The sequence below is a fragment of the Thermobia domestica genome, chromosome 18, assembly GCF_964235325.1.
Source record: "Thermobia domestica chromosome 18, izTheDome1.hap1.1, whole genome shotgun sequence".
NCBI lineage: Eukaryota > Metazoa > Arthropoda > Insecta > Zygentoma > Lepismatidae > Thermobia > Thermobia domestica.
The window spans coordinates 123670783-123685320 of NC_137471.1; the positions used below are offsets into that span (position 1 = coordinate 123670783).

A 14538-nucleotide genomic window follows, 5' to 3' on the forward strand; every position below is an offset into this window, starting at 1 on the left:
CGAATAGATGTTGTTTCTGGTAAGAATTTTGGTTTGTTTTTTGAAAATGATACACTTTCATCAAATCACAACGAAACTCAATCTGGACTCTCTTACTCCGACAGCAACGGAACGGATCTCTCACGAACAAGAAAGCTGATGCATGTAGAACACTCGTCATCAGAGAGCTCCGACTATTATTCTCTTCACGACAGTGACAAAGATTTAAGTTTAACCCTGTATTGTCGGAAGAGGAGAAAGACAACACTCCAGAACACAACATTCCAGACGATCATGAACTAGATGATGGTTTTCTAAAGCTGGTGATTTTACTGTGGTAAAGGTTTATTCGAAGCTAAAATACTCGGTAAGGCTATTCACTACCCAAGTGCGAAAATGTGAACATGGTGGATATATGGGAGTGTTTTATAAGAGCACCAAAAACAATGAAATTTTCAGAAACTTCTGAAGAATCGTTCTTACTACATGAGGATATTGTGGCAAAACTGTCGGGTCCTATTAGGAGCTCGTCAGCACGCTTTAAGTATATGATAAGTTTCCCTAGTGATTTCAGTGGTTAAGTCTTTTTTTTAAATATCATCAAAACTGTATGGTCGTTTGTACCTACTTTGTACATTGTATTCTTTTATAAGTTTGTAACTTAGATAATATTGGTCTTATTGAACTTATATCTTGCAGATATCAAATTGTTTCAACAAATACGCTGTTCCTTTTTACCTTTCCAGTAGTATAAAAGAAACAACAATGAAAATAAAGTCATTGTTTCTATTCACCCCTACCCATGGGGTGAATAGAAGCATTAAGAAAAATCAAGGTGACGAAAAGTGGAGTTGATAAATTAATATGACGTTTACTTAATTTCATTAGCATATTAAGACCGGTTTTTTGGAATAATCTGATTCGCGAAATCTTTAACGTCACCAAACTTATATACTCATATAGCCAAAAATGTGTTTCTATTCACCCCATTTGACGGCATTTGAAATTCGAGTGATACATCAGACCACTCTGAGGACTGCAAAACACTACTTTCGAAATGGTAAACGTTTTGAAGAAAAAAAAAAATAAACAACCCGCGACTATCTCGTGAAACCGAAAACGTTTGCTTGAAAAAAAAAAAAAAAAAAACAAACAAATTTCAAGCAAAAATATTACGTCAAGATAGTTTACTATCATAAAGATATTTATACACCTTCTAGCATTGAGAAAATAATCTAAGTCGATGCACTATAATTAAATCTACTGTAACGTATTTCAATTTCATTGCTCTGGGTTTTTGAACCAATAAGTCTCTAAAATTTAAATTGTCATATGTTGCTAATACAGCTTGTGATTTATTTACAGTTATTTCAGAGTTTGGGCTATAATTCACAGGGATTGTACAATATTGGAGTGTTTTAAAAAGGTTTCCGGAAAGCAATTCCGCTAGAATAACTTACAAGCCCTTTATTTAATTAGGGCACATGGATGTTTAATTTTAAAAAAAAAAAAAAAAAAAAAAAAAAAACAGTATTGTGTCAGAGAAAACATAAAGCCCACAATGACTTTTACATGAAAGTTTATGAGCTGCCCAATCCCAAAACGTTTCTTGTCCACTTTTTTTTTTTAATTTTCTTTTTCACCGTTTCATTTTTTCATTATTAATCCTTAATTTCAGCTAATATATCCCATTTAATGTATTCAGATGTTTAACTTGCATTTTACAAAATCTTTTTTTGCTTATTTTCAGGGGTAGGAATTACAATGATAAGAAAGTAACGTTGATTTTACGAAAGTTTTGTAACGTGGACAAACGACTTTTTAGAATTGGACAACTCATATGAGGACATGTAATACAACTGTTTCCCGAAGAATCTTTCGAGACATGAAATTACCTAAAAGCAACTTACCTTAGCAGGTAACATGGACAGGTTCTTAAGCCTTGGCCAGATCTCTTTATGCAGAGCTTCATCTGGAAAGATTTCAGATACTAAACCCCAGTCTTTCGCTTCCTGTGCTGTGATCTTACGATTGAAATACAACAGCTCGCTTGCCTACGAAATGAAACACAGAAAACAAAAGTATTATACATAACTGAAACTCCTCCCTAGCTTCGATATATCTCTATATAAATTGTCTACTGATACTTGAAATTAATGGAAATTAGTATTAACACTGGAAATCTATTGAAAATTAGTATCGATACTGGAATAACTGAAAATTATTGTGTAATACTGGAGAAAAGTAAAAATTCTCTTTAAGGCCTTTCAAGATGGCAACCCCATCTTCTGAGTGTAGGTAGTGATAGGGCTAACTGGCCAGTCAATGAAAAGCTTACTGCTGATGAGATCAGAAAACGAACTGAAACGCAAAACTGTGCTTCAGTGTGCAAAAGAGAAAACAGAAGCTTTGCAAACAGAAAAGGACAGCTTGGAAAAAACTGTTAAATTGTAACAAAAAGTGCTTTATTTAACTTAACTTATATACAGATTGTACTCATTTTTGTGAAGTGTGAAGACAGTAGCACACATGAATATGTAAGTATGAATATATGTTACGTGTTACTCTTTGATATTTGTAATCAATTGGTCTTCTACTTGGCAATGTTTTCTGTACCAAATATAATACTAATGTAAAAATAGTCTAAATACATCTAATACAGTAAATCAGGTGAGAAAAGGGTGGCTGTGAGGAGTGAGTGTAAACCAACAAAATAAAAGTGTGTGCGCATTACGACAGGCACCCTAGGAGAAATAATGCCCCAAAACATTTACTTTTTTTATTATTATTATTTTATTTTATATTAACCCATTAATTTCTGTGAATTCTTTCTATTAGAATATTGAAGACGACTATGCCTTTTTCAACATATTTTACAGGCTGTTAAATATCACAGCATACAATTGTATGTGGTACTCACTTTTTATTTTTCTTTCATCGTAATATATTGGAAACATTTCTAGTACGATACTGGAAATATTCAAGTTATCTCCAGCAGACACCCTGCTACACTGCATTATCCGTTTCATATACAGAAAAATAACACGATCAAACTTCGGAAGATCATTCTTTGTGTTAAATAAAAGATTTTATTTATTGGAAAATTAGAAATGAAAACACAACACTACAGACATACATTATAAATTGCCTTTTTCAATCGCTTCATGAGATGGGAAAGGTAAGAATTAGGAATAAAAGAAATAAACTGGGAAGGTACAAAAGGAAAGAAATATTATTAGAAAGTGGAAGAGGAACACAGGATAAGGAAAGAAAAAGAAAGATGAAACACTTAGGGACGTGTATTTTAAATATATTTCTTTTTTAAAAAACAAATGTAAAAATAAATAATTTTCAAATACATAGAATGACTTATCAGACAAATTAAAAGTAAATGAGGCTGATGAACCACACCCGTTCTCCCTGTCCAGATGTGTTTATGTACCACACCCGTCATATCCATCCAAATGTGTTTACGTACTACACCCTTCACATCCATCCAGAAGTGTTTATGTTACCCGTCATATACATCCAAGATGTGTTTATCTCCACACCCGTCATGTCCATCCAGATGTGTTTATGTACCACACCCGTCCTATTCGTCCAGATGTTAATATGCCACGCTCGTCTCTAAAAGGGTTAATGAACTGGACTACGTATACACAATGTGGACAATAAATTAGATAAAATAAAAAAGTCAAAAAGACATAACATGCAGTATACTATGGGATATGAGGAAGCGAGAATCCAGGACTGTTTGCCTAATTTAACGTTAAGAGTTTAAAAAGTGAAAATTTAAAGCTAGTTAAAAGGTGAGGTCTGTACCGAATTAAAAGTTTGCAAGTTAAAAACAAAAGATAAAATCTTATTGGTTATTACAAGTGACCTCTGAAATATATGAGCTAATAGCCTTAGATCGTACTTTCATGATGATATATGCCGAAATTATACCATAGGCTAATTAGATAAGATACAATAATAATAGTAAGTGTTTGTTTTGGTCACGAACCCAGAAAGAGTGATATTGAGACAGTGCTCTTGATCTGACAATTTACGCACCTAGTTTATATTATGTTTAATATCCAGACTACTAACTTTCACCTGGCTTAAAAATAGTAATTATCTCAGTTAACTCTTTTAAAAATAGTTGGCTCTTAACTTACTTTACTGAATCCCATGATCCGTGGGAAAAGAAACGATGAGCACCCTTCAGCTGACTGTCCCAACGATGAGAACGGAGTCTGGAACGTTGCCTGAAAATAACAGGAAGAGATACTCACAAATAGAGAAAAAAGTCATATCCAATCCAGAAACACACAACAAAACCATGTTAAAGCACACACTTATTATTCTTATTATTCTTACCCTTTTCGTGTTAAAAAACTGGTTCCAAGCAGCTCCAGAATGCGGTCAACTTTAAAAAAAAAAAAAAAGTTCTACATTCCCTTATAACTTTAAAGAAGTGAACTACAATCTAGAAGTGCAAGTAATTTTTTTATTTTTTATTTTTTTCAACACAAAAGTAGTAATAAATTCTGAAAATCTGATTATCAACAACACTATAAAATGGAATTTTTGTTTGTTTTCGAAGAAATTGAAAAAAATCGAACTTTAGTAAATGGTAGAAAGTATAACGTTCATTGCTAATAACAACTGAATTTCAATTCTGCTGAAAGAAATTATTATTTATTTATGTACTTCTATGAAACAACAAGTACATTTATCTTTTCTCAAGGGTAACACACACACACACCACTTGTAACTCAAAGAAAAATGAATCTCATTACTTACTCTGTCCGTTGCATAAACAGCATCACACAGTGCTAATGTGGTAACAGATATTCCAATCGCAGGACCATTCACAACAGCTACAAGAATCTTCGGAAAGTCTATAAAAGCACTAACGAAATTTCTGAAAAAGAAGTGTTTTAAAAATATTAAACTATCATCAAAGCAATACCTTATGATGAAGTGACTACTTTTTCCATATAACTGTAAATATGTCACATCGCATGAACATAGGAAGCAATATATGTATCAAATGAACTCTTAGCTTTATAATAATGGTTTTCAATTTTGAAACTCAGTGATATCTTCCCGCCCGACTGATTTCTATGAATATGCTAATCTATATTTACACAAGTTCGAAAGGATCCACTCCAAACGACTGTGTAGTTTGTTATACGAGAACATGTAAACAAGCGGGTTTTGAACCATTTCACCTCTTGCTAATGTGATATAACAACACTTATTCGAAAGAAAGAAAACAATTCATCTCTTGAAGAACAATGACTTTCGTAACTCTGAAATATGAAGTAGATGGAAAGTGATTGTATCGCCAACCATTATGGATTATAAACAAATAAACAAATGTTAAACCGTTGTATACCCACAAAAGTTGAGGAGGAAGAAAGAAGTCAAGTATAAATATCAAAATTATGTATTCAGAAACATACGGAAAATTATGCATAAGTCGAGTTAGCTGAATTCCCTTTTCGCTTACCTCTTCTAAGATTAAGTCTTCTGCATTCAACATTTATACTGCGGGAATAAAAACGTTTACCTTAAGTTAATAATTTTCATAACCTAATTCATACCAAAATCAAAATCTGTTCTACGAGGTATGGAGATTAAATAACGAGACTGCCCACCTCCTGTCGCGCAGGATCGTCGGGGGAGGTAGCTAATGATGTGTTGTTGATCTTAAACCTTCATGAGCAGCCATTGTTTGTTTCATGATTTTGAAAGCTTTTTTTTCTTCCTTTTTTCCTTTGCAGGCTTGCATGAAAAGGATAGTGTTCTATAGTAGTGCCGGAATCGTGAACAGTAAAGTTGAGCAGCGCATTAATCTAATTTCTGGTGAAATTAAACAAAACACTGACGGAGTGTTGTTCAATGTTAAAAGAGGTGAATGGTGATAATGCTATGTCACGTGCGCGAGTTTTCGAATGGTACAAACGATTTTCAGAAGGTAGGGAGAAGATTGAAGATGATGAACGACCCTGCCGCCCTTTGAGTTCAAGAACGGAAGAAAATGTTCAAAAAATTAATGAACTTGTGCGGAAAGACAAACGTCTGAGCATTCGGATGATCGCAGACATGACGAACATTAAAGAGACAGTAAGACAAATTTTGCATGAACATGACAAATGTTTGTGCAAAAATTGTCCTGAAAAACTTCTCTCGTGAACAAAAAGACATTCGAAAGACATTTGCTCTGACGTCATGGAACGACTCAAAGCACAACCAAACTTGCTAACACGTCATCACATGTGATGAAACATGGATTTTCCAGTATGACCCCGAGACTAAGAGTCAATCCATGCACTGGGAGACTCCCACATCACCAAGAGTGGAAAAAGCACCAATGAGCAAATCGAAAGTGAAGGCAATGCTGATCGTTTTTATATATATATATATATATATCAGGGGTGTCATCATGACTGAATGGGTGCCTCAGGGTCAAACGGTGAATCAGACCTACTACAAAGAAGTCTTAATTAAGCTGAGGGAAAGAATAAAGAAGAACAGACCGGATTTGTGGAAGAACGATGGATGGATCCTCCACCAAGCACGTTCCTGTGCTCGACCATCCTCCGTATTCCCCACACCTGGCTCCCTGTGACTTTTATCTATTCCCAAAAGTGAAAAGTGCACTGAAGGGAACACATTTTCAGTCTGTGGAAGAGGTGAAACGAAAATCAGCAGAGTTGTGAAACAGTGTGACATCTGATGACCTACAGCATTGCTTTGAACAATGGAAGGCACGTATGCAGCGGTGTATAGATAGGGGAGGGGAGTATATTGAAGGGGAAACAGTCAATTGTAACTTTCTTTGCAATACATCACATTTATGACACCAGTCTCGTTATTTAATTGTCATACCTCGTATTATATAAAAGAGCAGAATTGAGTAACTCATCATCGCCTAGGCCGTATTACTATAGGTAGAAACGTGAAACTTCGACAGAATATTCCTCTTATCACATGGGTCACGGTGGCTCAGTGGTAGAGCGTTCACCTCTGGTGCATGGGGTCCTTGGTTCGATCCCAGCTCGCGCCAAGTGTAGCCTTGTGGTGGACAAACATCGTGTGCGTGGGCTTTTCGGGGTTCTCGCGTTTCCCTCACTTTCTTCATTCTACCATTTTATTCATTTCTCACCATCATCGTCTCCTTTAGCATAACCGCATAAGATTTCAACAAGAGGGGATAACACAGAGATTTCATTTAATTTTATTTTTCCTTTTATCACAAAAGACAGGGGCAAAGGAAGATTATTGGAAACATATCACAAGGAGTAAGTAGAGTTCAGATTTTTTTCTAAGGGGCAAACTGGAAGTGTGAAATTCGGGAATTAACCTCTTTTTTCATTTCACGAATTCCTGAAATTACGAAGATGAAACTCGGTATATAAACTTAGAATTCAAAATAATTAAACACGTTTTTAAGCGTTTAATAAAACTACACATCTAAGGGAAAAAGTAGGCAACTTTTATGATATTAAAATTTCCCATTATTTATTCACAACATGACAAATATAATGATTCGCTCAAATTGAAAGTGTGAAATTCGGGAATTAAACTCTTTATCATTTATCGAACGAACATATATTCTTTACTATACAGGGTACCCAGAATAGGACTAACGGTTCTTAAAAGTGTGGTTTTAATATGGTGAAAAACAAAGAGAGAAAAAGAATATATTTTGAAGGAAGTTCATTTCAGCAAACTTTCATACTTGTACGACTACCGGTGACCGCTAATATCGCCGAAACAAAAACGGCATCGGTACTTGAAAAGATGAAATGCGTGTGGTGGTTTGCAGACAAAAAAAATTAAAAAAAAATTTAAAAAAATAAAATAAATAAAATAAAATAAAATAAAATAAAAATAAAAAAAAAGTTATTCAAGTTCAAAGAAACTTCCTTTGTGTTTACCAGGCATGGAAGTAGCAATTTTTATCGACAGCGGGTGTAGTGAATTCTCACAGTAGTGGTAAATCTCTTGTGTCAGACGAACTGGTAGAGACAATAGAGAGAGTGTTTCACACTTACCCGAGGAAGCCAGTTCGCGCGCTGCGAGCAGGCAACAGAGAATTCCGAAGTCAACTATGCAGGATGTCGTATATAAACGATAACGTTTGCACATATGAAGTGCAATTATTACAAGAAATTAAGGCTAACGACATGTCAAAAAGACCTGCATTATTGCAAAAAGAAGTTCTGCACAAAGATTGTTAATGACATAATTTCCTATCGAACATTGGTTTCTCAGATGAGGCAACTTTTCACTTGCCTAGGTGTGTTAACAAACACAATGTTAGGATATGAGGACCCGAAAAAACGGATGTGTATGTGCAACATTCCCTACACAGTCTCAAAATGAATGTTTCATGCGCTTTAGCAGATAATAAAGTTAGGCTCCTTCTTTTCATAGAGCAACAGCATGAAATGTACTCCAAGACATGCTTCCCCGATTACATCATTTGCAACCTCAAGTAATACAGGGTTCCTACTGATCTGGAGAAATCTATTTCCCTGACTTCTCCCTGACCTTCGGCAGGAAATTCCCTGACTTTCATGACAGATATCGGATGACGTTGACATATAAATAAGGAATAAATAACGGTGAATATTTATATATAAGAACAGTTATTCTATAGAGACAAATAATAATCAATTGCTCATACGCAAATTTCACTTACCACCCCTAAAATTCTGACAAGTAAAGGGTCCAAATGGATGAATTGAGTTTCGGGATGAGACATAGTGCGCCTGACAGAGGATGTGAAAATATGTGTATGTGCTAAGTTATAGCGGTTGAGCGCCATAAGAAACGGAGAGGGAGGGGATCAAAGTTGGTGGATGAAGGGCTATGCTATGTTATAGAAATATATCAAATAAACTGTTAAATCGTAAAAATAGTGAAAGATAGACAATGCAAACGGTAGTCGTTTCACACATTGGCAAAAGAAGAATGGGTAGAGTAGATCACGAACCTCCGCCGCTATCTTGAAATCCGTGATATTTTTTGAAATGGAAAGGTAGTCATGTGATATATCAATTAGGGCCAGCATGTTCTCAAAAGGTCAATTATGAACTTTAGTGATCGTTATCTGTAGTTATTTGGAAGATTTAGAATCATCTTTAAGTTATTTATGAAAATCTATGAGATTGGTACCTGTATGGTGAAAGTCTGGATTATCACGAAAACAGATGTAAGTTAAACAAATCTACAAGCCAAGAAAACTAACAGTGAAATTTAATATCCAAGTTATATATTATTACATTAATATTTATGATATTACTTCCAATTTGGTTCATATGGTCCTGAAGAGAACTGTTCCGGTCTGGAAGGATCGCTTCCACTTGTTTTTCTTGTTTCTTGCGCTTTTGGTCGAAAACAATGTGCAGTTTATATAGTTACCTTTTGTTAAATGATATACTTACTAATATATCATACAATAAAATACAATAAAATCTGATAGATTGGAATGCAATTATTACGTATATTACGTAAACCACTATTTTTCACCACTTGCTATATTTTTCACTTAACTTTCTTTGTCCACCTGCGTAAGCAAAAGCAACTTGGGATGAGCGTAGCATGTGATATCTGGATGATAAGTGGACCACTGTAGTTGAACACAGCAATTGCGTGAGGTGGCTTTCTCGAGTGTCTATCGTGTCGCATTATGTTCGATCAGTTTGTTTGAAACATGAAGCGTTCGATTATTTTAACAATGCTGGTTCGCGAGTTCGGAACTTGCAATGATGATCCATCGTCGGAGGAATACAGTGCGTTTGAAAGAAGTAAAAAGTTGTTGGAAGAAAACGGAAGTGTAGTAAATGAGATACAAACATTGGTGATCGATGACGACTTGGAACCGGATGAAGATGGTGATGTTGATAATACCGATAATGATTTAGAAGAGCAAGATGTTTCGAAATTAGAATCATCCACTGAAGCTGTAGAAGACAGTTGTTCGCAACAAACCAGCAGCTCCTCATATATACCTTCCCCGGCACGGAAGCGTTCAGTGCGTTATACCCAAGAGCAACTACGAAAAGCATACAACTATTGGATCCAAACAGAAGCAATATCCGGGAAACGAAGAAAGTCCTCGTCTGTGTTCAGCCGGTATAAATTTTTGCAAGGTAATTTGAATCCTTTGTGCACGTTCGAGCGAAAGATAAAAAGACCGCCTACAACGAGCGAAAGATAAAAAGACCGCCTACAACGAACAAAAGATAAAAAGACCATCTACAACGAAAATAAATAATAATAAATAGGTGCTACATATCTTTAAGTGTGCAAGAAACAGTGGCGCTATCATTCATGACGGTACTCTTCGCATGTGGGCGTTGCCCATCGATCCAAACAACACCACAAACTTCAAGGCATCCGTGTCATGGGTAAATTAATTTAAGAAACGAAACCACATTGTGTCGCGAAAAATTACACACACTGTCAGCAAGACCTCGCAATATGATCAGGATCTGCGCAAAACGGCAGAAGAGTTTATTGCGAAAACAACGTGCGTAATAAGTTGTAACGAGCTTTAACCACATCAGGTGTTCAATGCAGATCAAAGCCGGTTTGATAAAGAACTTCATTCCGGAAGAACTTTGGCATCGAAGGGGACCAAAATAGTTAGTACAAGCGTTGGTTCAGTAACAGCCAGCACTCACTCCTACATGATCATGCCGATCATCTCAATGAAGGATCTATTCAGTCTCCTATGTTTCTCCTGTCTGCTGAACCTACTGACAAATTCCCCGCTAACAAACCTAAATGTCCAAGGAGAATTTAAAAATATTTCTGCAAGATGTGTTCTGGTCAAATATGCCAGAGAAGCATTTCATGCTTTTAGTTGATTCTTGGTCATGTAATCAAGAGGACGAATTAATCAGCTCAACTGTTCAGGATGGTGTTCAGTTCCACAAAAAGCTGATACCTCCCAAGTGCACAGGTATTATCCTGCCTTTAGATGTTGGATTTTTCAGGAGTTACAAAAATTTTGCAAAATATCTAACAGACACAGTACTGTCCATCGATGACTACAATATCTGGCATCGAGACAATTTCATCCGCCTTCAAGCATTCAAACATTTCCAGTTTAGTGCTCCCCGTTTCCGAAATTTTATATGTCACGCCTTTTTCAAAGCAGGGTATCCTGACAAGCACCCAGGGCCATTTCAAACTCCCACTGAATATTGCTTCGGTGCAGCAAGTGCAACAGACTGTCAATATCAACAATGTACTAATCCTAGTTTCATCACATGTACTTACTTACTTACTGGTCGGCACTACAGCCCTTGAAGGGCCTTGGCCTCCCTAACCACTCTCCTCCATTCTTCTCGATTCTCTGCCTTTCTTCTCCAGCCTCTAATTCCTAATTTCTTTACATCCTCTTCTATGTTGTCTATCCATCTTTTTCTGGGCCTTCCTCTTCTCTTTCAACCGTCTGGTTTCCCTACAAACACTTTCTTAGCAGTTCTACTTTCGTGTTTCGTCACATGTGCACATTGTAAACTATCCTTTTGCTTATGTCATTCACTCATAGAAGAACTCCATATCAACTGCACGAGGGATTAACAAAAGTAGGTATGTTTCTCACTTTTGTTCGTCTTTTGATTTGTATTTATGTACTTTTTAACCGCATATTATTACTTGGCTTTCAATAGATGCATAAATGTATGTTACATTCTAATAATCATGTACGTGATATCTAGGAACAACTAGATGGTATCCAAAGGGATAAAACAGACCATAATTCATCAACGGTTAGTGATATGATAAAATTGACAGTAGCATTGCATTTCTGATCAAAACACAGTCTTAATACATGTGCCACATGACTACCTTCCCATTTCAAAACATATCACAGGTTTCAAAATGGCGGATTTGAAGATGGCGGCGGAGGTTCGTGATCTACTCTACCCTTTTTTCTTTTGCGAATATGTGAAACTACTACCGTTTACAATGTCTATCTTCCACTATTTTTACGATTCAACAGTTTATTTGATGTATTTCTATAACATAGTATAGCCCTTCTCCCACCAACTTTGAATTCCTCCCCCTCCGTTTTTTTATGGCGCTCAACCGCTATAACTTTGCACGTACACATATTTTCACATCCTCTGTCAGGCGCACTATGTCTCATTCCGAAACTCTATTCATCCATTTGGACCCTTTACTTGTGAGCAACGTTCCATACTGTGATATTAATGGTTGGCTAAGCTGAAATTGGCGTACAATTCATGTTAGAAAAATACATTTTATAAAATTTCCTTCACTTTCCCTGATTTACAGTCTTTTTCCCTGAGTTTCCTTGACCTGCACCATTTTCCCTGACTTCCCTGACTAGTAGGAACCCTGTAATACTTCAATTGAATAGTGACCCGTCACACTGAAGCCTAGGAGTGAGGGGTATCTTGATACGAAAGTTCCTGGCCGTTGGAAAGGCCGTCGTGGGCCATTTCCTTGGCCACTACGCTCAACTGATTTACCTCTCTGGACCTTTTCTTCTAGAGATATATGAAAGGTTATTTATTCTGGTAATAAGATTCGTAACCTTCATAAACGGATGAACTGTATTCGGAATGCGATTGTTTAGATCTAAAGAATATGTGGAGACAAACTGAATTCACAGTGGATATTGTCTAAGTCACAACTACTTCTAAGTAATAAGCACACACACACACACACAGTTTTCCTTCAAAATGTATATTTTCTTTTTTCTCTATCTCTTAACATATTAAAACCAGACACTTTTAAAAATCACCAGCCCAATTCGTGATTCCGGCCACCCTGTATATCAAAAACGAAATATTTCAATGCATTAGGCGTTTAATTTTATTTACTTTACCCTGTTTATTCCTTCAAAACGTAAATAATGAACACTGTATATGTTCGAAATGTAGTTGGTTATACAAGAAAAATGTATAATTGATAAACTCCCTGCCTGTATACAGACAATTGCCGACATTTCTGGCATTCTAGACTGATGTTTTCCAAACAGTAACTCGGAAATTGCTTTACAATGCTAAGTCAACAGTGAAACTTTTATTTTCAGCTGGGAATCGAACACGAGACAACGCGTGCCTCCTTCGGTTACACAGTAAAAATGATTTAAAATGTAAAGGTTGTTGTTCTCGTAAAATAAAAATATGCAAATATTCCTTTCGATCATCTCAGCTTTTCAGTATCGTCACTAAAAATATATACTGTAATATACCAAAATTTTAGTAATATGTTCATATTTAAATTTTATATTTTGTCAATTTATGTACAAATTTTCTGATTTGAATAAAATAATCATTTTAACTCAAATAAATAAGTAAAATTACAATTACTACCAAATCTAAATTATTAAAACAACGCCAAAACTCATTTTATTTTACAAAACAAACACGTAAAACTTCCAGACAGAAAAACATTCATATAAAAATTCCCTATTGATAAGTACTTTTACATAGTCCCTTTTCAGAGCTTCCTCGTATTCCCTATATATTCCTTATTTCATACATATTCTCTATATCAGGCTTTCCAACGCTAATGAAACAATATATATATAGGAAATTATGATGAAAAAATATAGGAGGTTTCGTGAAGCTGTGAGAAAGGAACATTTCCATTATTCAATAGATAGAAATAAGAAAAGAAATCAGATAGAAATTACATCAATTGTTATATGATCAAACATTCTACTCTAAATATAACTAAATGGGTAATTATCTCGTTGCTTTTTTTTTTTTTTTTTAACGAGTTTCTTGATGTTTTTGAACAAAGCTCACCAGTAATAAGCAACGACCATACACTTTAATTTTCTTCAGAGCCTGAATATGCTTATTTGCCATCTTCCGTTTTTCTTTGTTCTGCTCGTCTTGAATTTTCTGTACTTCATTCATCTTCAAGGATGCGTTCTGGATCATTGCATGGGCAACAATAACGTCAGCCATGTCCTTTTTTGATAGCGCAGAAGATAATCTTGTCTTCTGAAGAGCATTTTTCTTCAGTCTAGTAGCTACTTCCATTTCCTTCTGTACTGTTTCGTCCATTTCATTTAATTTCTTCAGAGACGATTCACTCTTTGAAACTTTCTTTGATATATTTCTTGCTTCGCACTTCTTAACGCACTTTCTTCTCTGGAAATCTTTGCCACTGCAGCCTCTTTGGATCTGCATTCTTCCAAGTAATCTTTACACTTTCTCCAGGCGTTCTACATAACATCTATTAATTGCTTTGCAACAGGTAGGTTTTTAACTTTCCTCCATATATTCTAATGCTGTCCTTTACAATCCTCACAGCCTTTACACTCTCGTGTATAAGATGGGATCGATCACTTCCTGGAATGTGTTTGTCCTGTGAGAAACGACGTTCCATATTAGCACTACCATGAAATAATGACAGGCAAGCTTTGATAACTTTAGACATCATTGGATATTTAATTGTTCCCCCACATGAATTTCTTATATCACATACTCTTACCCAGTATTGATCCATGGCCAAGTATCTGACATCACCACACTCAGGATTTTCCATAAACCAAGAATCTTT

The 14538-nt window shown here is 35.6% G+C and overlaps 1 protein-coding gene across 2 annotated transcripts in view; it reads right to left on the bottom strand.

Annotated features, from left to right (window-relative positions):
* The window catches only part of Dci (Dodecenoyl-CoA delta-isomerase), a 62187-nt gene that overhangs the window by 10269 nt on the left and 37380 nt on the right, over nucleotides 1-14538 (bottom strand). For both annotated transcript variants that reach the window (XM_081744957.1, XM_081744959.1), the window contains 3 exons: nucleotides 4768-4888; nucleotides 4140-4229; nucleotides 1890-2033 (listed from right to left, as the gene is read on the bottom strand). In XM_081744957.1, coding sequence (XP_081601083.1) covers nucleotides 1890-2033; nucleotides 4140-4229; nucleotides 4768-4888 — 355 coding nt within the window. The remainder of the gene's footprint in view (nucleotides 1-1889; nucleotides 2034-4139; nucleotides 4230-4767; nucleotides 4889-14538) is intronic.